This window comes from Atractosteus spatula, chromosome 8 (assembly GCF_055471065.1).
Source record: "Atractosteus spatula isolate fAtrSpa1 chromosome 8, fAtrSpa1.hap1, whole genome shotgun sequence".
NCBI lineage: Eukaryota > Metazoa > Chordata > Actinopteri > Semionotiformes > Lepisosteidae > Atractosteus > Atractosteus spatula.
The window spans coordinates 26328801-26352944 of record NC_142713.1 but is presented as its reverse complement, the minus strand read 5'-3'; the positions used below and the strand labels follow the sequence as shown (position 1 = coordinate 26352944).

Below are 24144 nucleotides of genomic sequence, written 5' to 3'. Positions count from 1 at the left end.
GGCAAAGCCCCTGCTTTATGAGAATTTCTAAAAGGAAATGGGCTGTCATTGTGAGGATTATTTTGCATGTTCACCTGATGAACTAAAGAAAATGTGAAACACATCTGAAGTAACTGTCATAATATCCGCATGTATACTGATTTCCTTCCTGTTTTGCACACTTCTACACTTGTTAGCAAAGTTCCTGATTATAACTTCTTTCTGCTCTTCAGAAACTACTGCATTAGTCAGTGCTCTCTGGGATACAGTTCCCACCCTAAAATCATTCTCTTCACAGCCACTACAGCCAGTCACAGATCCACGCTTGTAAGACTTCAAGACTGAAAGGCTGAACATGGCCCAATTGTCTTTTATTCTGCTACTTTTTACAATAATGATGGATTCCACAGTTTACCTGCAGTCTTCAAGAGAGAAGCCTTTGCCAGATATCAACAATCAAGACTTCATCAAAGAGTGTGTTGAGACTCATAACCAGTTTCGCTCTCAAGTAAATCCACCTGCAAGTGGTATGATGTACATGGTAAGATACTTCAGAAAACTTCAGAAAGATTTTCAGAGTGTATTCTTATAATAAATGTACTACATATTTTATGCACATTTGATATGATGATGCTGCGCAGATGCAGAATTAAGAAAAAGACAATCAGCTACTGTTTGTCTTGAAATTTCATTAAGCAATGCATACAATCTTGCATTATCATTTGACATTTCTGCATGAAATTCTGATGTAAGCAGGTCTTGCAAAAAAGAAAGATTTTCTGGAGGTAGTTGAAGTTTGATATTTCCTGTGTTATTTTTTTTGCTTTTTCAGAAGGTTAGGTGTAGTGCTGCACCATATGTTTGTAGCCACAGGGGATGGCATAAAAACCAAATGCTGAAAGGAAAAAAAATGTGTGAGATTTCCTAGTATAGAGCAGAAGTAAAGGGTCTGTTAACATTGATTCATTTCAAGAAGATGTTTCTTTGACTGCTTAAATCTATAGAATTCACTCTTGAACGCTTTAAATATCTAGTTTTAATTTTCTGGAGAGTGAAGTACTATTTCTTTCCTATTTGTTCTTATCATCAGCTTATGCATTATCAAGCTAATTGTGCTTTGACAAATTAATGACTTTAATTATCTTTAATATTATACCAACCTCCATGTCTGTTAAATGAGACTCCAAATTGAGCTTAATGTAAGATTTTGCTATTACTGTCAACTGCAATGTAGACATGGCATGGTATCAGAGTATGAAGGAAAGCATTTTGTTGTATTTAAACATACATTCCTACCCTTTTCATTATTAGAACCATTCATTTTATGAACATGTTGCACTATTTTTAAGGTGAGAAGTGCTCTCTACAAATGATGTGTTGTAAACTGTTCCCTATGTATAAATCTGCATGTAGTGCTTCTTGTGACATGTCATAATTACTGACATTAAATGGATCTGACATGGAATTTCCCAGGAGATAAAAAGCAAGTTTGGACACTATGCTGTGCAAATAATTTAAATGTATGTTCTGGTAGAACAGACATTCAAAAGACATTTAATAATACTGAAGGATGGGTAGGTACACTGGGAACAAATGATCTTGACATTTTTGTGTTTATATGACTTTTAATTATTTTAAAAGAAAGGGCTTATGATTTATTTGTTTTTCTACCAACTTGTCACGATGACAGTCAGATCCTGACATTGTCAGAAAATAGTAATAACTCCTAGGCTTTTTTACAAACAATTCCTTTTTGATTGTTAAGCTTTTTATAATGCAACAAATACAAAGATGAATTAGAAAGCCCTTTGTAAGGCAACTGAAAGTTTAAGGGATATTTTGTCCCCTTAAGTACAGTGTGGGCAGATTGCTTATCCAGTAGTTTTAATGTTGGGTTGGCACCTTTTCAGGAAAATAAGGACCCAAGTGGATTTTTGTACCATTTCCCATTTAAATCCATTTCCCCTTTGAGCATAACAAGCTTTCATTTTTTACTCTAAGTGAGGAACAATCTCATTATCTTGTTACTTCCAAAAACAAGTTCTGAACGTTTCCTTTAGTCACACCTTAGGTTATTTTGGGATTTTCCATTAGTAATTACCAGCAAGTAACTACACATCAACCTTTTCTAGTCTGGATTGTCAGTGTGTTATCTTTTTAAATGTATAGTCTCGTAATACTGTATAATTAAAGTCTGGTAAAACCTTTTCAGATCCACTATAAATATGTTAATTAAACTAAAAATAGCATCTATTAATCCTGTGAAAGCTGCAACAAAGCCTTGTGAAAACTTTTATGATGACTTTTTACAATTTTGTCTTTTCATTTTGTTGTTTCTTTCCTGTTTTATACCCACTTGGTTTGGTATTTGTGCATACACTCTTACGATATGTCTATGGTCTCATCCTCATGGTATGCGATATTAACTGTTCCAGAGTTTTCTGTTGTGCAGTAAACTCAGGATGTTCCATCCAAGTCAAGCCCATTTTTCTCTGGCCTGTTATGTCACCATGATTTGGAAATCTAGGTCACAAATGGCTATGAAAAAGCATAATATTTTATTTAAAAAACATGGCAATGGCTGTTCAATATAATGTTGCCTGCACCACTTCTGTCCCATTTAAAAATAACAATTTTAAATCCTCAGTCCTTTTGCTTTTCTCATCATAATTCAGCCCTCTTTTCTGCATTCTTACACCCCATACAATTATTCAGTCATATTGTTATAATGACCAAATGAGATGTACTGTACTTTGACTTTATCTCACCTGGCTGAGGACAGCACTGGGCAAAGATCAGCAAATCACAAACAGGTTCTTGTCTCTCATTTCTACATTCTGTTTACTACTGAGGATATGACACAGACTCAGAATGCTGATGGAATTACAGAAGCAACCCAGGTTATTGCATTATTCAATAAGGAAAAACCCCACATTTGGCCAGACAAAGTAAAGAACTAGTGTCCATCTTTCTGCAGTCTGATGCCACTTACTAGGTTTATAGCTGATGTTTGACCTGAACATACAGCAAGTGCCCTGGAATGCATCAAAACCAGATTGAGAAGCTTCTTGGAACAAGAGAAAGGAGAAGACTAGAATATTGTTGCATATCAGCATTAATGGAGATCCTTGGCAGTCAGCTGGCATAACTAAACTTGTCCAGACTCACCAGCAGAAAACTGAATCAAGACAAAGAAGGGCCTTAAAGCAGAGAAAGCAACAAAGTAAAAAAATAATGATGATGTCTGCAGACAGTGATATACATATTGGAATAGACAAAGTCAACCAGTCAAAGATAAAGAAAGAAAAGTTCAGAAGAACCACTTATTTAAGTGTATTGAAGCCCTTGAAGATACTGTAGTAAAGAGGTACAAAAGGAAGGTGGTGAAGAAGAAGTTTTTTAAAGAATTCTCAGTCTCAGATGATTACTATGAAATATTCCTAATTATCTCTCATTTGGTAATTAAAAAATAATAATCTTGTGTTTGTAGTTACACATATATTTATCTACTTCATTTTAATTTATAATTATTACTATGCTCTAGTCTAACTAGTATTTTAAGTGAGTCTCATTTGTTTTCTTCAACAACTAAGGAGAAAACATCCTTTGGATTTTCTGGCAATTTTCCTGCTTAACATACATGCCACATTAATCGCTATTTAAAACAAACATTACCCCTAGCTTTGCTACCACACATTTTGCCTCAATGACTGGCTATACCAACACTAAAGGTGTTAGGTCCTCTGACTAATATGAAGTGCAGATAGATGCCCTGTTCCTGTTGCATGGTCAGAGAAACAGACACTCAGAGAATAGACTCCAACCACTAGAGGCTAAGAAACCAGCTTCTGGTCATTTCTGGATGTCACAGAATTATGTGGAGGACAGTGTGTCACTAGGTAATCCCATTGACCACTTTGTAATAACCAATATTAACCCCTGTAATGTGCTCCTTGATTTGTGTCCTCAACCTTAAAGGATAAGTAGTAATTTATTTTTATTAAAAAAGACCTTGACCATCCACTGACATCCAGACCTCCCTCAGACTAGTTTTAAATTGAAATGCACTTACATTGTTTCTGTTATCACAATGTTTAATGAAATAAAAATGAGCCAGAAGGAACAGATAATCCTGTGGTAAAATATGCAAATGATAGATAGGACTTTATAATAGTAACAAGCACTTTATTTATTTCATTAAGAAACAATGTCTGAAATACAAAAAAAAAATACTTCTTGGTGTTATTTCCTTGAAAGTAACATATTAAACTCTCTCAATTGCTGTTATTGATTATTAAGTGAATTAATCTTTGTTAGGTTTACGAATTTATGGAACTTTTTTTTTTTTTAGACCTGGGATGAGGCTTTGGCCAAAACCGCAAGAGCCTGGGCAAGGACCTGCAATTTTAATCACAATATCTACCTGAAACAACCTGGAAAGGTTCATCCCACTTTTACTCCTGTTGGGGAAAACATCTGGGTTGGAGCACCTTCTTCCATATTCAATGTATCCAAAGCAGTAGAAGGGTGGTATGGTGAAGTTAAAGACTATAAATATAACGGCAATATGTGCAGCAAAGTATGTGGACATTACACTCAGGTATGATATTTCTTATAAATCACAGTGATAACACTTTGTTTTTGTCACTGAGTTTTTCTCATTGACATTGTTTAGACATGGCCAAGGATTATACAGTATACCCTCTTTCTGGCCTAAACTCTAGGACTTGAATGAGAGGCAGGACTATCCAGGTGATACTGGGGTTAAGACAGACGTAACAATCGGGGACAGATAAGGACTGACTCTGTAGTTGTGCAGGTGTCATAGTGCATTGTCCCTTCCTCCTTTGTCCCTCTCTGTCCCCCTGTTTGAGGTTCAGTTAAGCCTATTCAGCAACCCCACATAATCTAGTTTATAACCGCTTGCTGTGTGGTAATTGATGGATGTCTAGGCAAACTGTTTGTCATTAAATCTTTGTTGATTGGCATCTGCCCTACTGCTTACACAAGAAACATTGCAGGTCTTGAAAGAAGAAAGCAGACAAAAAAACAGGCAAAACACACCATCCATGACAAAACACTGGACATTTTATATATACTTAAATTAAATATATCCCCCCCCCAAGACACTGCTTTATGCCCACTTTTGTCACTCTGTGACTCTGTGCCCAAGAATAGAAACAATCCAAGTGCTATTTTTCACTTGTCTCAAATGGTTACCTACCACTCGGGTGCATTTTTGACATTTGACGTTCTTGACAAAACACAATTTATCACTTTTTATTTAACTGCTCTGTCTTTCCTGACACCCTCTATTTTGTAACGATCAAGTAGTGGAAATGTTGAAAATACGACCAGTACGTTTCCAATTGTAGTAAATATTTTCAATTCGGCTTACGTAATGAAGAAGAAACAAATAAAACCTCATTATTATCCTGACATTCAGAGAAAAAGGTTAAGTATTATCAGTTACTCCTGCTGTTAATAACAGAGCAGGTCTCAAAAAGTAATTGAATAGTCATTCCACTCATCGTTTAGATCCATTATGTTCAATTATTTCAATGACCATATTTAAAATCATTGAAGAAGTTTGTATTTCTCTGCACTTGCAACCTTCCTCACCTAACATGGGCTTACTGCAAGACTTGGAATATAATTATTAAATCAGAACAGTGCTTAAACATGAAGGCATTCAGCATTCATGCTTGTTCCGATGTTATGTTACAAAATTAAATCTGCAAATTCTGCAAGATTTGTTTCTGCACTTCAAACAGCCAGGGTCTCGTGAACGGTGGTATGGCTTTTGTATCTTGCATCTGATTTAGCTACATATAGTGGGAACAGGGACTTTGGCTAGTTGCCCAGGGCTGACCACAACTGTATAAACTGTCTTAATTTTGTACTGTATATGGCAACAAACTGTTACTAACAATCATAAAAATGCATTGTTGTTGCATGGAAATGTTGCTCATCTCCAAAAATCAAAGCCTGTTGCTGGTCTTGAGAAAACGAGTGAGAGGTCGAGTTACTGGCTGCATCTGTCCTCCTTTGTATATTGCAGTAAAGAAATCTACTTGAGTTACCGTTAGTCGTGTGGTTTTCTGGGAAGGGTCTAAAAGATATTACATTTTTTAAAATGTGAGATGATATTTCAGTTTCCACTGTCTTACTCACATTTAAATATATTCTAAATGTTTTGTTTCATTTTTTTTAAATGCGTAATCAATAAAAAAATTGCTATTTAGAACAATTCTATAGGTCCTTACTTACACAGGAACTTTCCAAATGTTCAGTCAATAGTTACGTAAAGTATTATTGGTGATTTCAAACAGCCTAAATGTCTTTTACATATGCTAGTGACATCTGGCTCAAGCTAATGAAATTACCTAGTAAAAAAACTAAAGAAAGATGGAAAAATATGAGAGAACATCAAATTTATTGTAGCAATTTGACTTCATGTATTTATTCTCTAGGTTGTCTGGGAGAAAAGCTACAAGGTTGGTTGTGCTGTTCAGGTTTGTCCTTCTGGAATCACTGATTTCTCTACTTCCATTCCAAATCCAACCATATTTGTTTGCAACTATGGAGATGCGTGAGTATACTGAACACAACACTGAAGCATGATTTGCAAGCACATCTAACCAGTAAATGATTTCAGACCCTAAGGTTATGCATCAATATTGGAGATGAATGCAAAAGAAATGTCCACACTACTACAAATAAGCATCGTGACATGCTTACATATATGAGAACTACAACACTAGTGAAAATAAACCAAATATTATCATAATCAAACTACATATTATCCTCATTATTAAGTTTGTCCTTAATAATATATTGGCAATTGTTGTAATATATATACTGATGGAAAAAAGAAACGCATCACCTCCTCCTCCACACTCTGCGTGGAACAGGCTGAAGAGTGACTCATCCGTGAAGAGGACCTGTTGCCACTGCTGACAAGTCCATCGCAGCCTCTGTCTGGCCCAAGCCAGTCGGGTGTGACGTCTAGGAGGTGTGAGCAGAGGGTCTCTGAAAGGTCGCCTTGCTCTAAGGCCAGCAGCATGGAGCCTTGCTTCTGCCGGCAGTTTCAGCAGCAGAACGGGTGGCAGATCTGAAATGATCTCTCAGATGGACTGGTCTGATATGTCGGCTCTGCTCTGGTGTGGTCACTTAAGGGCGACTGAATCTTGGACAGTCATCTGTCCTGCCAGTCTGCTGAAACCTTATCTGCAGTCGGGACACAGTGGAGTGGCTTGCTCTGTAGTGTCTGGCAATGCTGGCACATGACATGCCTGCCTGCAGGATGCCAATGGCCCTCTCCCTGGCTTCTGGTGACATTCGAGGCATTATGGAATGCACAGAAAACTGACTAAGTGTGGCCTTTTTCTTGCAGTGACCTAAGCTTTGAATTAAGGCCATATTAAAGGTGCCCACATCAGGCATTGTTCCACCTGGAACTCATTGGGTAAAGGTGCACCTGACGAGTCCTCGTATGATTGGCAAGTTGCAATGCCTCAAGCTGTACTGCTGGTCAGAGGACTTAAAACAAATTGACAACTTTTTGTGAAAGTACATAAGCTATAACTATAGTATTCTCATTCCAGAAAATGTTGCGTTTCTTTTTTCCATCTGTATATTTTATACTTTCCTACCTTTCTGGAACAGATTTACTGCTTGTACTATCTCTGGCTTAGTCCTAAGGACAGTGTTTTGATTAAAGTGTGTGTTCTTTCTTACCAGTGGGAACTTAATTGGAGTCCATCCTTACACTAGTGGAGCCAGCTGCAGTAGATGTGGTAGTGACACTTGTGTTAACAAATTATGCCGTAAGTTTAACATACTGTCAAGTGTATAAAATTCAGCATTGAGCATTTTTCAATGATTTATGAATGTATTCAGCTCAGTCTTTTAAATCTGATACAAAAACAATCTCATACATTTTGTGAAATTACAATAGTTGCATGCACAAAATGTAAAATGTTTTTAAAGGTTTCATTCAAAACCTGAATGTTCAAACTGAAGATGCTGAAGAGTTAGATGTCTTACAGTAAATGTCAGCACCAAGAAAAAAAAAATATGTTGATTGCATAAGTATTCAGACACGTGAACTCAATATTTGGTCGAAGCACATTTAGGAGCAATTACAATTGCAGGTCTTTTTGAGTAATCCTCTACCTACTTTGTAGCTCTCTAAATTTGCTTGGAGATCACGCATGGGCAGCAGTTTTCAAGTCAAGCCTTTCCACAGATTCTCAATAGGATTCTTGTCAGGACTTTGAACCAATGAAGGGCATTAACTTTATAATTCTTTAGTCACAGCAGTGTACCTCAGTCTATTCAGTCCTACTGAACTGTGATTTTTTTCTCCCAATCTTAGGTCTGAAGCAGGTTTTCCTCTAAGATTTTTCAGTACTTTGCTCCACCTTTGTTCCCATCATTCTTAACAAGCTTCGCAGTGTCTGCTAATGAGACTTGGAACTTTACAATAATGTTGCCACCACCATGCACGACAGTTGTTGATCGATGGACATTTTCTTCCATCTCAAGCACTGAATTCAGTAAATCTTTCAAAGTCACCGTTGTCCATCCCTAACCACCATACCACCATGTGTAATTTGGATGGACAGCTGGTTTAGGCAGTGTTTAGGTGCCTTTCACTTCTTATCAACTTCACCATGCTAAAATAGATAGTAAGGGTATTTCAAAATGCTTTTGTACCCTTCTCAATTTTTTGAAAGCTCCATGGTCATTATGGTTATGGTTGCTTGGAATTTACTACCTGACCGAGGGATATTGCTGAGACAGGTCTATTTATTTTGAACTCATGCAAAGAACTACAGTATCATACCACACAAAGAGGCCACTCAACCAATTTTATTGCAGTTATTAACAATTGCCACGTGATACACCTCAGAATGGTAAATAACAGAATAATCTAGTGTATTGTACAATTGTTCAATTGTATTGTATTGTTATTGTTAATTGTAATTGTATTGTTATTTTATGCACCAAAATTAATTTAGGCTTGTCATGGAAAAAGATTTGAATACCTATGCAATCATGACTCTTTCATATTCATTATCTATGTACTGTACTTTTTACTTTGAGTAGTTTTTTACATTGTGTGGAGTTTAGATAAAAATATTAATTGATAGTTCAAAGTATCATGACTGCAAGCTTTAAAGCAACAAAATGTGAAAAATGTGCAAGGTTTTCAATAGTTTTGCAAAACACTGTAAGCACAACATTCAAATAGTAGCTATGATTTTACAGTATAGTGTGAATCTAAAAATAAACATATAGAATAGATAAAACTAAGTGAAATCTGATTAAAGCAATATCTAAAACTAAATTAACCACTGTAATTTCTTTTTTTGTTAGTTGAGTGTATGATACCATGTGTATCTTGGGAAATGTGTTCTTTGATAAAAGGTTAGCATGTGTTTAAAACAAATTATTTTGTTTTTCAGGAAACCAAGCCCAAGAGCAATTAAAAAGTACGTATTTAATGATTATAAGGTTAATTGAATAAATTTGAATAAATTACAGATTCAATGTCATGGATAAAACTATTTTGTTCTTGCTTGACAGGTTATAAAGACTGGTATCCAGACTGGGATACTGATGCCACCTCTTCTGCTTCTAGCAACTACTTCTGCATTTCAGTCCTAATCTCAAGGCCTGTGTCACTTCTTCTGATATTTGCAGGAGTATACGGGGTTCAGCAGTTGTATCCAAACATGTTTGCTTATGAATAATCTAGGTTGTTTCATAATGGAAAGCACATTTCTTAGTTCATCAGCAAATAAAAATGCTGGTTTAAATATTATACACTCTCTGTTCTTAAGTAAAATTCAAACAACACTGTAAAAAAAAAACAAAATAAAGTTGATAATCATACTGATCTGAAACTTTGCATCTGTTTCATTGCATAACAAAATTGATTGTTATGAGTTTTCCTGAACACCAGTATTATATCATGCACTAGTGTACTAGTGCACGGCACAGCGTGTGCTGTCATGGGACAACATCATGCCTGGGATGGTTGAACACAAGACAATAAGAAGAGTTGATTCTAACTGATGATGCTAACCCAGCACAGCACATGCCTTTAAGATCAATATTCCTATTCTATTTCCTGTTCTAACATGACTTGTTCTAGTGAAATAAAGAAACAGACGTTTGTATGCTTAAAATAACTTTCATGAATATCACGTATGATTTGGCACATACATGTACCATGTACTGTGCTTGCTGTAATTGTAACTCTTATGTTACACCTATGTAACATCACAGATCGAGTCTAAGTCCAAACTTAAAAATCAGAACACAATATCTAATTTTATTCTAAATTCATTTTCTTTTTCAGTCTAATATTGCATTATCATTGTTTAGCACCTTTTGTTATTAAAGAACTAGACAAATATTCAGCAATTTTTAGGTACTTTTGCAATATTCTTTTCTAGATCTAAGTCTTTGTCATCTTGTACTGCTAAAGAATTAGTTGAGTATGCCTCATTGTCTGCTAAAGAATGAGTAATCACCTTTATCTTTCGTTCTTCATACGTTTATACATCAATTTTTAAAATATACTGCATTGTAGATAAATATGGGAAAAAATCCAAATGTTCGAGTTATCTTTATCACTACACCCACCATCCTTTGTATTTAATTTCTGGGTGTGGAACTTCCTTAAGATATGGGCAGACAAATGAACGAACATCAGATTTGCTCAGTTTCCAGGATGGAGCTACAAAGGTCCCTGTACATAATGATATGTCACAATCTTTATTCTTAGCTCATATTAAAAAATTGAACATTTTAAAGTCTGAGCTTCTTTTGAAAATTAAGAAAAATAATATTTATATACAGGAAACAGACATAAGAAGCCTCAATGTGGGTAATCACTTGCTTATTCTGGAGACAGTACGAGTAACAAATGAGTGACATTAATGCTTCTTGGTGCTGTGCTTTACCTTACACAAGACAGAAAAACATAATGGGGCGATTTAATGATATTTAATGGCAACCTTCGGGTACTCAGTTACTCATGTTCAGTGATGTTTTTTGCAAGTTTTGTCCAAGTCCTGAATGACCTCCAAATCTTTGAGGAGTTCCCAGATTGTTGCTGCAGTGACTGCATTCTACATCTGTGACAGCTACAGCACAACATAGAATCACAAAATGTTGCGACTATAGAGATATAACCTTCCAGTATTTTCATCATTTGTAATCAGGACTGAAATCTTATATGCATTAGAAGTAAAATTGATTGTTTCAAGCTGAGTAGAACTTCTCTTATTTTAACAGCTTTTTTAAAAAAATAATGCTAGGTTTAAGCCGTAGCAATCTTTAATGACTAATGAATAATCTTCCTCACTCCTGACAATTTTTTAAATATCATTAATGGAAGTTGACGTGAATTTCCTTTAACATTGTGCAATATGCAAGGGTGACAGTTGCATTATATATGTAACCTGCTGTTTGGTAAATGACTATTTTTTAAAAATGGTCTACTTTAAAGATGGACTTATAGTAAGTACAATGTTCATTTGCCTTTGAATTAAAAAAAAATCCCTTTTTGTGGAGGTTTTATTCTAAAAACCCATTCTCTTCTTCCTTGCAGTTTATTGGCCTGTTCCCCTCTAAGCACTCTTTATACTTAGCTTTGGAATGTTACTAATTAAATACATCCATTTCTTTATTTTGGAACTAACCTTTTGGGCCTTTTGTATTATTTAGTTTTCTCAGAGCACCATCAGTGCTATAAAGTATATAGTACAGCTCTCTGTAAAAGATTAAATGTGCACAAGAAAGCTTTCCATGACATCCATCCACTTAAACGTGCAGACGACATGAAGCAACCCTATTATTTTGTGCACATAAATGTGACCCGTTAGTGTGTCTAGGAAAGTTAAATACTACTCCCTTACATTTACAAGTTAGATGTGTGAGGGGTTACTTTATAAAATTAGCAAAATGTGGGAGAAAATAATGATCAAAGTGATTGACGTATTGTGTATACTTACTATGGAAAACAACACCAAAACTTAAAAGCAATTTCCTCCCAAGCCATTTATTTGTAACCCCTTACACAAATAACTAAATAAACAAGTAAACTTGTAATAGCTTACTTTAAAAGAGAAGCTTTTCCAACACATCTTGAAAATTTAACCCATTACCTAAATTCCACAACACTTTCAGGTATAAACATGTAAATTCTTATTATAAAAACATTTTCCTGAAATATCGGAAGTAAATAGCCACCATTCAAAAGGTATGTTCACCTTGGATGTATAAGGCAGTTTCTGAAGCAGATGCAGGTCTCTCTCTAAAGACAGAAGAACCTTCCACACCTAAAGCATTAAAAGGATACACCTTTTTGGTGATATCACACCTTCAATTCTTTACACATTTTCCTGTCAGCAAGGCTTGATATTCAAATTTAATAGATTACATTTGGCAATATTTAATTACAACTTAAATTATAGTTTGTAATGCAGAATTTCAAATTTGCAAACCAAGAAGTCTTCCAAGCCCATACAATGACATACGATGCTTTTTAACTATACTGTAATGTATACAAAATACAAGACTCCTCTTTAAATTGGCTTTTTTTACGACACCTATAAGCTAGTCATTTTATTGCAATTAACAATTGCCACGTGATACACCTCAGAATGGTAAATAACAGAATAATCTAGTGTGGCAGTCTTTGCTTTTCTGATATTTAACATTTGTGGAGAAATATTAGAAACTTCAAAGCTGATTTTTGTATATCACAAACTTATTATAAAAAACTACAGTACTTATAATACAATAAAATACAATAAAGACTTCGCAGTTGTTAGTTTTAAGTGAAATAAATGCTTAAAAAAACTTGGTTATTATGATGTGATTTTATTATAAATTAGATGGAGTTATAAAAATACAGCCAGTGTCAGCACAGAACGCAGCTACGGCTACTGGAGACCAAGATTTCTCAGAAAGTTCTTACTGAAAGCCAGTTCAGGCTTTTTTCTTCTTTTTCTTTTCAGAGGCAGAGGATGAGGGCAGATCTGGGTTAGTCGGGGGAGCTCCAAGCTTCTTATGCTTTGCCTTCTTAACTTTTTCCTTGATAGCTTCAACATCGATTTTAGTTTCCTTAGGAGCTACAAATGAAAAAGAAAAAAGTTTGTACTAGAAAAAATTTAGAATTTGACACCAAAATGGGATGATTGCCCACAGATGACAAAGAATAAACCTTCAAGAAAACATAAATACATGCCAAAAAGAGAAAATCGGAAATATTCTTTTAACAACCTTGTTCTCTTATCTTCAAAATAGAAGGTCACAAATATAAATCTTTAATGGGACACTCTATACAGGTGGTCCATGAGATACTGTACATGGTAGTTAGGGAACAACAAGTCAACATATAGTGAAACAGCGTACAAAGGAGAACTTTTCCCCATACAAAATGTAAACATGAAGGTTTTGAGACCTTAAGACCATAAACTATGCTTATGTAACGTAAAGCGGAAGGCTTTTCCCATTAGAATTAATGGAATAGAGTTGGGTTAGGGGACCATAAATTAGACTGAGTGATTCACCAAATACAGCACAGAAGGTCTTGTTAGAACTCCAGTTTACACTCCTAAATAATGCAACTTATAGCAAACTGACTCAAAAGGGAATTGCTATACATACGAGATATGCACCCAGCAAACAGTTCAGACACAGCTATATACATTTAATGCAACTTAAACCCATAAAAAAACAAATAGAAAAGCATCAACTCTTTTCAAATAGTGATCTCATTGAAACCAACAAAATCAAAATCGTTCACTGCTTCAGTGCAGTTTTTTTCTTTTTATTTTTAAATGTTCATGCATTTAAAGTCAGCAATAACACCTCGATCCCTTGGTTGGATTAATAACGTATTGTGTGGTGGTAACATTAATTTTGGGGCATAATGATTCACAATCTGAGACGTGTTACAGTCCGTAAGAAGAAGAATTTTTAAATGTTCGATTTAGCACTTCACAATAAGACAAGCTACAAATCAGAATATTTTTACAGCGGGTTTCTCAATTTATATCTGAAGTGTGAAATGACACAGCTGGGCAGTTCAATCTTAAGAATCACAGAATATTTAATGCTAAAGCCTACACTGAACTTTGAATATTTTACTATTGTACTTTTAAATAACCCACACCCTCAAATGAAAGCTTCTTTATTATGCTGGACATGGAAGCGGAGTTTGAATTAGTCAGACATATGACTAGCCAGCCATTCCAAGAGTGTACCACAATTTCATGAGCTTTTCTTGCAAGAATGGCATACCTTTTTTCGTTTTCACAACAGGCTTTTCTTTGGGAGGAATAAAGGCTTTCTTTCTTTCTTCTTGCTTCTTGGTTAAAGCTTCAGCTTGTTTCACCTTGGACACAAAATGTGTGAGTTATTGACTAAGAAACCTGACCCAAGTTTGAGAATCTTGGCATCAGCACAAAATGGTACGCAGAACCTAAAATGCACAGAAAACCATTATTTAAACAGATAGGCCAACTGAGAACTACTTTAATAGATACTCAGTTATACAGTAGGTAATTTTTCTGCAGGAATGCGAGGATGGGACCTTAATTTGAACTTCAACCCCCCAGTTATAAGTCTAGAGCTCTAACCACTGCTCCATACTGCTGCCTCAAATAAATCAATTCCTCACAGCTGAGGTATATCCATTCCCTACTTGTGCATCCCTTTTTTATTTGTCCCATCTATCCTTAACAGTTCTCCCATAATAAATATATAAAAGCAACAGCATAACAAAATACTACAATGCTCCATATATTTTTACTACAGTTACATTATGTGTGGCAATAACCAAATTAACAGCAATGAATGCAACTTGCATAACAAAGAGAGATTAGTCACAAACAATGAGTGAACAACACATCGAAACACTGCATACAAAGATGTTTCATCTATTATCAAGCACTTATAAAAAACAACCCTAACTGACTGAAAAGTTTACATTCAGACAAGCACTATAATGCTAATCAGAAACACCCCGAAAAAATGCCCACCTTAACTTCTTCCATCTTCTTCCGTTTCTTTTGACTTTGCCGGAGGAAGAACTCGCCACTTGCCAATTCCTTATCAACCTGTTGACAATCACATCATGCAATCAAAGACAATCACAGAGGTTTTTTTTTTTAATTAATCATTCAAAAAGATGTAAGTGTTTTATGGTTTAACTTTTTTTCAGCAAGGTTTAAAAAGGAACCTGGGAACATCTTCCTGTTGTTGAGCAGTGATGATTTCCTTTGATTTAGCCATCTTAGGAAGGAATGTAAAGAGTTAAATTGAATATTTTCTTTCTGTGACTGCCAGGATTACTGGAGGAATATTTTTATCACTTTTCTGCGCGAGACATCTTGATTGCAGTCTCAGATGTATGTTGCAATTTCTTTCTGACGTCAAAGTTTTCTCCAGTACTGGCACTTTATTCTAGGCCTGATGCAGAATTATCTCTACAAACTGCCTGCAGGGTTGATGGTTTAGCATACAAGAACAATGCGCTTTGGTAAAATTCTATATCAAGTGGCCAGTGATTGGCTGGACCAGCTAGGAATATGATGAGTTATGAAGAATTTAGGTAGGGTGCTTTCTTTTCCTTTGTCTGTTTGCACAGAGCAGTGGCTTGCTGTTGTGAGGACAGTCTATATGCAGACGCCTCTGAAATAAAGTTTTATAGTTCCCGATACAGTTTGGCGCTTCCTTATAATAAGGCGACTTTTGCCTACCACTATATAATTCAGACTACAAGACTTTTTAGTTTTGTACTTCTGTTGGTGTATAAGGGGCTCTTCCTCTGCAGCAATGGGGCACAGACCTGACTCTCTGGTGGAGCTGGAGGGAAGGGTGTGTACTCTTTCTTCACGGTCTTCTTCTTGGGCTGTTTCCGTTTGCTCAAGTTTTTGTGCTTGAAGTGGGGCAGGAACCTCTCCCAGCTCTGTGTTCGCAGCTCGGGGTCCTTGGCGAGCTCCCGTTTGATCATCAAAGTCTTAAAAAAGGGCAATGAAAAAAAAACGTCACCGAGTACGCAGGTTGTCATTCGAAAGAAAAGCAGCATGGAGATCACAGGCTGAGTTCAAGGATGGGTTACCAGTGTTGATAGTGACCTTATGTCACTACATTGTGTATTTAGATACAACAGGCACACCGACTAATATGCCATTCAATGTATTATTAAAAGTTCCTGGTTACCACTCTAACTCAGAGGTAAAGATATAGACAGACAATGAGTAGGACCTAGGTCATGAAGAGTGATTGTGTAACTTAATTTGCAATGCATTATTTGGAGAACAAATACAGAATGTTAGAAAAAAATAGGAAGCAGTTTCAATGATTCAAACAGTTCATTTCCTGTTTTTATCTCGCTTGTCTCTCATTAGCTGCATGTATTCAGATGTACACAATACTCTATTAATGTGTATATGCACATGAATATATATCTCCACAATCATTCCTCACAGATTTCCTAATGAAAAAGGAACCATACAAAGTAACAGGCTGAGCACGTAGAATGCTTCAAGTTACAACGACAGAAGGACATACCTTAATGTTATATATTGGATGTATATTCTTCATTGTATCCAAAACAACCTTTCTGACCTAGAAGGCAAAGTAAAACTAATTAATGAAACAACACAGCAGTTTCTTAAAACAAGATGTTATGGCAAGTTGTACTCACTTCCTTCAAGCCACTGTAGGGTCCCAGGGCAGACACTGTGTTCCCCTGTACCATAATGTAACAGTTTGTCAAAAGCTCAAGAGCCTAAAGCAAAGAAGGAAAAAAAAGCTCTGAAAAACATGATAAGAATGTGTATAAATAGTAACTTTCTGAAAATGGCAAGGTCTTTCCACACATTGAGGGTAACACCCCCTTATCTTTAGTCTGATGATAAATCAGTACATGAAAGAACAAGGCGGCTCAGAAAATAGACATTTTATATAAATAGTTTTTTGTGCCAAGTCCACCTTTCTTTCAAACTGTTTCATACTGATTATTTTGGCATTTCCACTTATTAGAAAATGATTAATTGCCTTTTTTGCTCTATTGTTCGTATGACATTCTGTACCAGGCAGAGAATAATACAAATAAGACAGCAAACAATATTAATGAAATGCATTTTCAAAGCAGTTCCTTTTTTCTGCTTTGTATTTTCTTTGATACAATGAATGTCCAATATTATTTCTAACTAAACAAATCAACAAACCCACCACAAAATAGACTGCTCAAAATTACTAACTTTTGATGAGCAGTAAATGGAATGTACACAAACTCTGGAGCAATCTTTGAGTAAGCAATTATTTAATCAAGCCATGCTTGACTGTAGAGGTCTTATAGTAACGTTTAGTTCCTTAGGATGGCCTAATTCATTTGGTTTTGAGTTGATTAGGGTTCTAAAGGTAGTCTTGAAGAAGCACATTTCATCTTGCAAGGTGATAAACTAATGAAGATGGAGAAGTGTTCAACATCACCTTATCTAGGTAAAGGCCTGTAAGTTAACAGCTTGGGATCATAATAGAACTGTGCCATCACTTCATTTTCAAGAGGACACATTACCTGACCAATGATATTGGTCAAGTAGGGACCAAATGAGAACAAAAGGCCAAGAAACTAGTCACTGAAAAGTTGCCACCATGCAAGATAATCACTAGTATAAGAAGCTCTACTCTGCAATATGATGAAGTAAATTCTACAAGTCTCCACATTGCATGGTGGAAGCCATAGGTATCTAATTTCTCCATGGGTAAAACAATCATCTACATAATTTTAGTCTGATCGTACAGAACAGAGACATGGACACACAACCACATTTGTTTGAGTCAACAACAAATGGTACTAGCTCAGCTCAACAAAGCAAGATGCCTTAACATGGGTAGAGAGGCAGTGGTGAGAGATATACGGAGAACAAAATCCCAAATGCAAATACAAATCAGCTCCCTGGTCACTCAGCTTCTCATATGCAATCATCTAAATATGCAATCATTTCTTCATGTGTGACAACACAAGACCGAACACCTTCTTGGACTGGTCACTGCATTGACACACTAAGACCGGATCAAGAACCTGTGGGCTACAAAGATGGGCAGTGCAATAGACCACATGTACTAACAGAGGTACAAGATATAACTGCTTGGCTGTCCTGCAGAGTTTCAATACTAATAGGTGTACTCTATGTTTAGATTGTTTTAGGGTGAACAGTTGTCTAGCCCACTAATTCCTTCTATTTTTATTTCAATTACAGTCCCATGCTGGCAAACTTTATTGGACTGTATACATTTAAAATATAATTAAAATCTCTTGTGATGCTATGGATCTCTCCAAGACAAGAGAACAAAATTAAAAATAACCACAAAACAATCTATAAGATGCTTCCAAAACCTACAGTCAGACAATACATACAATATGCTGTAAGGAAAAATAAAGGAAACTTGAAATTTACCATTGAAAAGTCTAACACACTTAAAGCACAGAAAAACTAAAGACTCTCCCCATATATTAATTTTACAGCTTTTCGGCAGTTTAGAACTGAAATAGGCAACAGGGACCAGCTTCATCCTGTTTGAGATAAAAGTTTTGTGGTGTACACAAAAAAAAACTGCATAGGACCACACTATATTCCATTTTATGATGTAACTAAAACAAACTGTAATTAAAAACATGCAGAATGATTTAATATATCCTGATGAAGGTAATTCAAGCACCAACTTCTGAAATGCTGTCATCAAAACTACAGAATGCCTGATATTACAAAAAGGAAGAAGAAAATTCTAAAGAGTTAAGTTTTTACAGAAACAAAATGAAAACTTATCAGCCTATCATGGGAGCATAGGACACAAGGCAGGGCATCCTGGATGGGAGACCAGAACCCTGCAGTGCACACCCACACAAGCACACAGGGACAATCTAGATAAGCTCTCAAAAAATACATTCAAAATTACATCACTGGCCTTTGATGTTTAATTCTTGGTCTTTTAAAAAAAAAAGTAAAAGTTTAAGTCATACTTTTCCCCAACTAAAATAAAACATCAAAGAACAATGAGGGACACAGTGGCCTCAGTACTGGGCTTTACAGGACTGTTTATTTAATAACAGTGCCAGCGAGTGAAATACAAAAATGTAGCTAAAACCACAACGCATGGATTCTTTATGACACCTTGTGATGCTTACCTTAAGAGTTGATCCTTTTGGTCCTATCAGTCTTTCTCTCCTCTTCACATATATTTCTCTGTTTCTGACTAAAGTCCCAATTTTGATGATGTCGCAGGCCACATCATCCTGAAGAATTCGCACAGCCTAAAGCAAACAATCATTAGGTGGACAGATCAGGAAAACAGATGTCAATTAAATGTGGAATTTGAAATTTAGTGGCTTGCCCATCATTTAACCACTAGTAAAATCAAATTAATTACACTCAAGATGGTTTTATACAGTACTTTCAAATACCCCCATTTACAAGGGACCCAGTTTTGATCTAACCTACATTCTATTTACAGTCAACTCTTGGAAAAACGGCAGACTTGAACCTACATAGGCTTAGACATATTTAACGTCTATTTCAGCAGTTACCTAGCATTACCTATGATGTTTTTCACTCATCCACGAGTGAACCTATCATTTAAGAACAACGTATATGAAATGTTTAGGACTAAAGACAAAACTCGCACTTTAGTCCTAGAATGAAAATATTTTTCAGACAGATCCCAAACTTTAACTTTTGGGCTACAAAATATCAAAGTTATTCTAGAATAGATACTCGTGTTTATTGGCGGTGTACTGTAAATGTACCAAAATACATACCTGATCAAATGGAACGCTTCTTGCAAGCAGTTTTATCAGATCTCTAGCCCTTATAATGGCATATGGATCAAATGTCTTTTTTGTGGTGCTGACTGTCACACTACCCTCAATCAAGTCTAGGGTTGCTTTGATGTACTGAAGAAAGGAAAAGAAATATAAAACACATGAGAAACAAAGTACCACTAAAGCAAAGGATATTTTCTGAGGCAATTTTAGAATTTTAAAATACACAAAATTATAAAAGATCCACACAATGATCATTATCTTTTCCAATACTTTTTGGTGGCTCATAAAAGTAAAATATGCAAAGTAAAATATACTTGCATTTACATTCACATACAGTACTACCACCAAATAAAATTATTTAGACTGTTTTCACAAACAGAAATGGATAAAAAACATTTAACTGCTGCCTGGCACCACTTAAATTCCCATGAAAAAACAAGAACAAAAGATTTTTTTGTAGCAGCTACAATGCTAGAATACAAGTACACTACAGTATTAAGCATTTTTAACTCAACTATAAAATTTAAATATAAAAACAGCACAAGGTCATCAAATTAAAATGTTTCACACATCTATTCCATATCTTTGGAAACTGTAATTCAAATGGTACCTATTTTATTACAGTACATATTGCACAGTAGCACATAAAAGCTTCATTACTTCATACATTGGTACAAACACCAGGAACTGGCTTAACAGCAGGAAACAAAGGCAAAAAAAGTGTTGAAGAAAAAAAATAAACAACATGTTTTAGACACAACAGAGTAATTTTAGTATAATTAACTACTTATTACCTTTTAGGTCTGGATATATATTTTTAGATTCTCCCTTTTCAGTCCTCCATGTTAATGATTCAAATTGTATTAATTCAGTGTTATAATGATCCATCACTTATGCAGTCATTACCTCCAAAACCAACATTTCTGCATTTCTCTTTTAAGAACTGAAGCTAATATTCTCCTTTCCCACAAACACTCCATGTTACAGTGCTCAATATGAAAGGCATCTAGTATTTAAAAAAAATCTGTTGGACACTGCACCTTAAGCCAACATATGAAGGCACTGGATATATACTAAAATATATTGTTTTTTTATTTAACTTACAGAGTCGTTTAGTGCTTTCTGCACAAGAGGCCAACACTCCTTTAAGTAGGCTTCTCTATATTTGGGGAACAGAGTGGCAAAACTGCTTTCCTCCAACAAACCCTTCGGATTGTCCTCTCTGGTAAACGGGATGTCCTTCCATCCCTCAGGAACTGTCAGAAGCTCAGACTCATCAACTGCTCATTCAAGACCCCGAAAACAAACAAACAAATGAATAGTCAATTAAAGAAATTGACAAACAAGACACTTAAGCTTCTGAACATTTACTATTCAGATACCAAAACCTGCAGTAGCAACAGCAACATTACTACTAAGCTGAAACAATTTTAACACAACAAACAGGCCCCTATGAATTTCAGAAGCTACTCAACACATAACTATTGAAAAGTGGAAACAAAAACTAGAAATGCTCCGTTTTTTAAAGTTAAAGAAATAATCTGTTTTATTTCTAGCAGCTAGCAATGCTTGTTTACTTTTTTTGCCCGATTCTGCAATGTTGTTCCAGATGTCCCAAATAACATTCCACGTTTACCTCCGTTCCAGAGACTTTCGTTTTCCCTCTACATATACTGTATCTTCAGGTTTTTTCGAAAATCCTCGAAAGTCTACCTGTTATGTTTCTCAATGTCTTGTGCTGTTCTGTATTTCTGTATACAGGTTCTGTATTTGTTATCAGTTAATATCTTCACAAGTTCCACATCTCTAAATCTAGAAGTGTGTACGATGGATAAGTACCGCCGATATCTAGTTCTTAAATACAGTGCAAACTTTCACAGAAATTATATCTTGATTTCTATTTTTGTATAGGTGCGATTTGTTAGGAAATGGCTTCATCAAAAAAGATTTGTATGTACTAGTTCTACACCACGTATCTAGAACGATATGAACCACTGTTACTACAATATTATTGGTAGATACTTTTAAGAAATGCTTCAACATAGATGGGAAAGTTAGCATTTGCAACAGAAATCTCAGATATGCAATACTGTCTCCTAAGATAACTAATAGCATTGCCAATCACACTGCAATGTTGCAGATTTGTAGCTTCCTAAACGTTATGACCGGCTTCGTACTGAAGTTATGGTTTATTACCTTCATTTTGTTTGTTTATGTATTTCTTCTTGCTCGGCGTTTCACTCACGCTTGCTCCTTCTGTGGAAGACGCCATGACTGCACTAACCTTTCACCGCTGAATCACGTGGCAGACAGGGAAAAAAAACTGTGCATCTGCGTAAACAATCCGTGAGGAGCAACAAGTTTGTAACTTTCTTACCGAGCAAAATAAAATGATATTTTTGAATAGAAGTTTTCCTCTTAAACAACTTTAACTGTAGAAATTAGGAATATTGTTTTTAGGAATAATAGAAAGGCAAGTAAAATGAAGTACTTACTGTAGGTATATTTGAAACATGCAGGATATAAACGCTTTATATCATTTTCCGTACAAATCACAAACATCCAAATTGATTAAAACGACAATGATGTTTGGCACTTCAAAAAGAGGGGTTTTGCTTTGGGTGGAATTCACTCAGGAGACATAGAAAAATAAATTAAGTTTTTGTTTGCCTCATCGATAAAGGTCTTAGCTTTTGTAGATTGCAAAATTAAATCATTAATTTTGATTAAAATCAAAATTTAAATTCATAACCTAAATAATGCCACAATTACTAAAAGGAAACATTTGTTTTTAGAAAATATACGAGTAGGAATATTCATTTTATACTGGTTACTGCAGACACCCTGGTCAGACTGCGGGAACCAGGACTCCAACAGCACTGGTTCACAACCACTCCTAGGGTGTTCTATCTACATACTTAACACCCGAACAGGTACATGAATTTATCATTATTCTGCATTTAATGAACATCACAATTTACACAATTTTCGTTTTCTGCTCTAATATAGGGCCTTCATAAATTAATGTAGCCCAATTCTGATCCAAACAACATTACACAAACAACTCTAAACCTTCCCATCTAACTATAAACCTCATGATACAAATTAAAATATTGTATTTCTTTCACACTACAACCATCATCCTTAAGACTTGGATCAATAACACCTTAACCAGTGCAGTTAAAAAATACAAATCACTAATCTTAATCCTAACTTGAAATAGTTTGTCTATTAATGCCTGTCCGCAGTTGATGTGAGGAAGACACTAGCAAAAGTTAACCCACATAAGGCTGCTGGACCTGACAATATACCTGGTCACGTGCTCAAGGAATGTGCAGAACAGTTAGCTGATGTTTTTACAGACATTTCTGATATCTCCCTGTGCCAGGTGGTCATCCCTGTATGTTTCAAGACCACCATAATTATACCAGCCCAGAAGAAGACTAATGTGTCCTGTCTCAATGACTATCGTCCCATGGCACTCACACCAATTATCATGAAGTGCTTCAAAAGGCTAGTCATGGGCCACATTAAGTCCAGACTCCCCACCTCTCTGGACCCCCTCCAGTTTGCGTATCGTCCCAACCGGTCTACCAATGATACCGTATCCCTTGCCCTTCACCTTGCCCTGATAAGAGGGACACTTATGTAAGAATGCTGTTCATTGACTTCAGTTCAGCATTCAACACAATCATTCCCCAGAAACTGATAGAAAAACTGAGCTTGCTGAATCTCAACGCCTCCCTCTGCAATTGAATTCTGGACTTTCTGACCAAGAGACCTCAGACAGTCCAGATAGGAAACAACATGTCTAGTACCACCATACCGAACACCATAACCCCCCAGGGCTGTGTACTCAGCCCGCTCCTGTTCACGCTGATGACTCATGACTGCACTGCTAAGCACAATGCAACTTACATCATCAAGTTTCCTGATGACACAACAGTAGTAGGCCTCATTAGTAACAACGATGAGGCACCATACAGAGAGGACGTGGAGCAACTAGCGGACTGGTGCTTCAACAACAATCTGTCTCTGACCGTAGATAAGACAAAAGAGAGGATAACCGACTTCAGGATGGCCCACATTGATCACTCCCCACTGCACATCAACGGCTCCCCTGTGGAGACAGCTGGAAGTACTAAGTTTCTTGGTGTGCATATCACGGATGACCTCACTTGGACTATCAACACCAGCTCCCTAGCTAAAAAAGCACAACGTCTCCACTTCCTGCAGCGACTGAGAAGGGCAAACTTTCCCTCCATGATACTATCCACATTCTATAGAGGTACTATCGAGAGCAT

At 36.0% G+C, this 24144-nt stretch overlaps 2 protein-coding genes across 2 annotated transcripts; one reads left to right on the top strand and one right to left on the bottom strand.

The window, feature by feature from the left end:
* The first annotated feature begins 249 nt into the window (after positions 1-249).
* On the top strand, positions 250-9885 carry glipr1a (GLI pathogenesis-related 1a). Its single transcript, XM_088924303.1, has 6 exons — positions 250-520; positions 4331-4579; positions 6453-6571; positions 7723-7808; positions 9453-9479; positions 9574-9885. Exons 1-6 carry the CDS (start codon positions 335-337, stop codon positions 9738-9740), a joined length of 834 nt encoding a protein of 277 aa, XP_088780429.1. The 5' UTR covers positions 250-334; the 3' UTR covers positions 9741-9885.
* Positions 9886-12583: 2698 nt separating this feature from the next.
* krr1 (KRR1 small subunit processome component homolog) lies at positions 12584-22153 on the bottom strand. The gene is made up of 10 exons (XM_088924022.1): positions 22037-22153; positions 20945-21120; positions 19835-19969; positions 19205-19330; positions 16718-16801; positions 16582-16638; positions 15857-16027; positions 15048-15125; positions 14308-14401; positions 12584-13133 (listed from the first exon to the last, which is right to left on the bottom strand). Exons 1-10 carry the CDS (start codon positions 22110-22112, stop codon positions 12991-12993), a joined length of 1140 nt encoding a protein of 379 aa, XP_088780148.1. The 5' UTR covers positions 22113-22153; the 3' UTR covers positions 12584-12990.
* Between the last annotated feature and the right edge of the window lie 1991 nt (positions 22154-24144).

What these genes read in the sequence shown, in the direction of transcription:
- glipr1a (XM_088924303.1), top strand. Translation starts at nt 335, where the DNA reads ATGGCCCAATTGTCTTTTATTCTGCTACTTTTTACAATAATGATGGAT. An exon ending in GTTTGCAACTATGGAGATGC is followed by an intron (nt 6,572 to 7,722) that starts GTGAGTATACTG and finishes CTTTCTTACCAG; the next exon opens with TGGGAACTTAATTGGAGTCC. An exon ending in TTGTGTTAACAAATTATGCC is followed by an intron (nt 7,809 to 9,452) that starts GTAAGTTTAACA and finishes TTTGTTTTTCAG; the next exon opens with GAAACCAAGCCCAAGAGCAA.
- krr1 (XM_088924022.1), bottom strand. Translation starts at nt 22,112, where the DNA reads ATGGCGTCTTCCACAGAAGGAGCAAGCGTGAGTGAAACGCCGAGCAAG. An exon ending in GAAGCGTTCCATTTGATCAG is followed by an intron (nt 19,331 to 19,834) that starts GTATGTATTTTG and finishes TGTTTGCTTTAG; the next exon opens with GCTGTGCGAATTCTTCAGGA. An exon ending in CAAAAGGATCAACTCTTAAG is followed by an intron (nt 16,802 to 19,204) that starts GTAAGCATCACA and finishes TCTTTGCTTTAG; the next exon opens with GCTCTTGAGCTTTTGACAAA.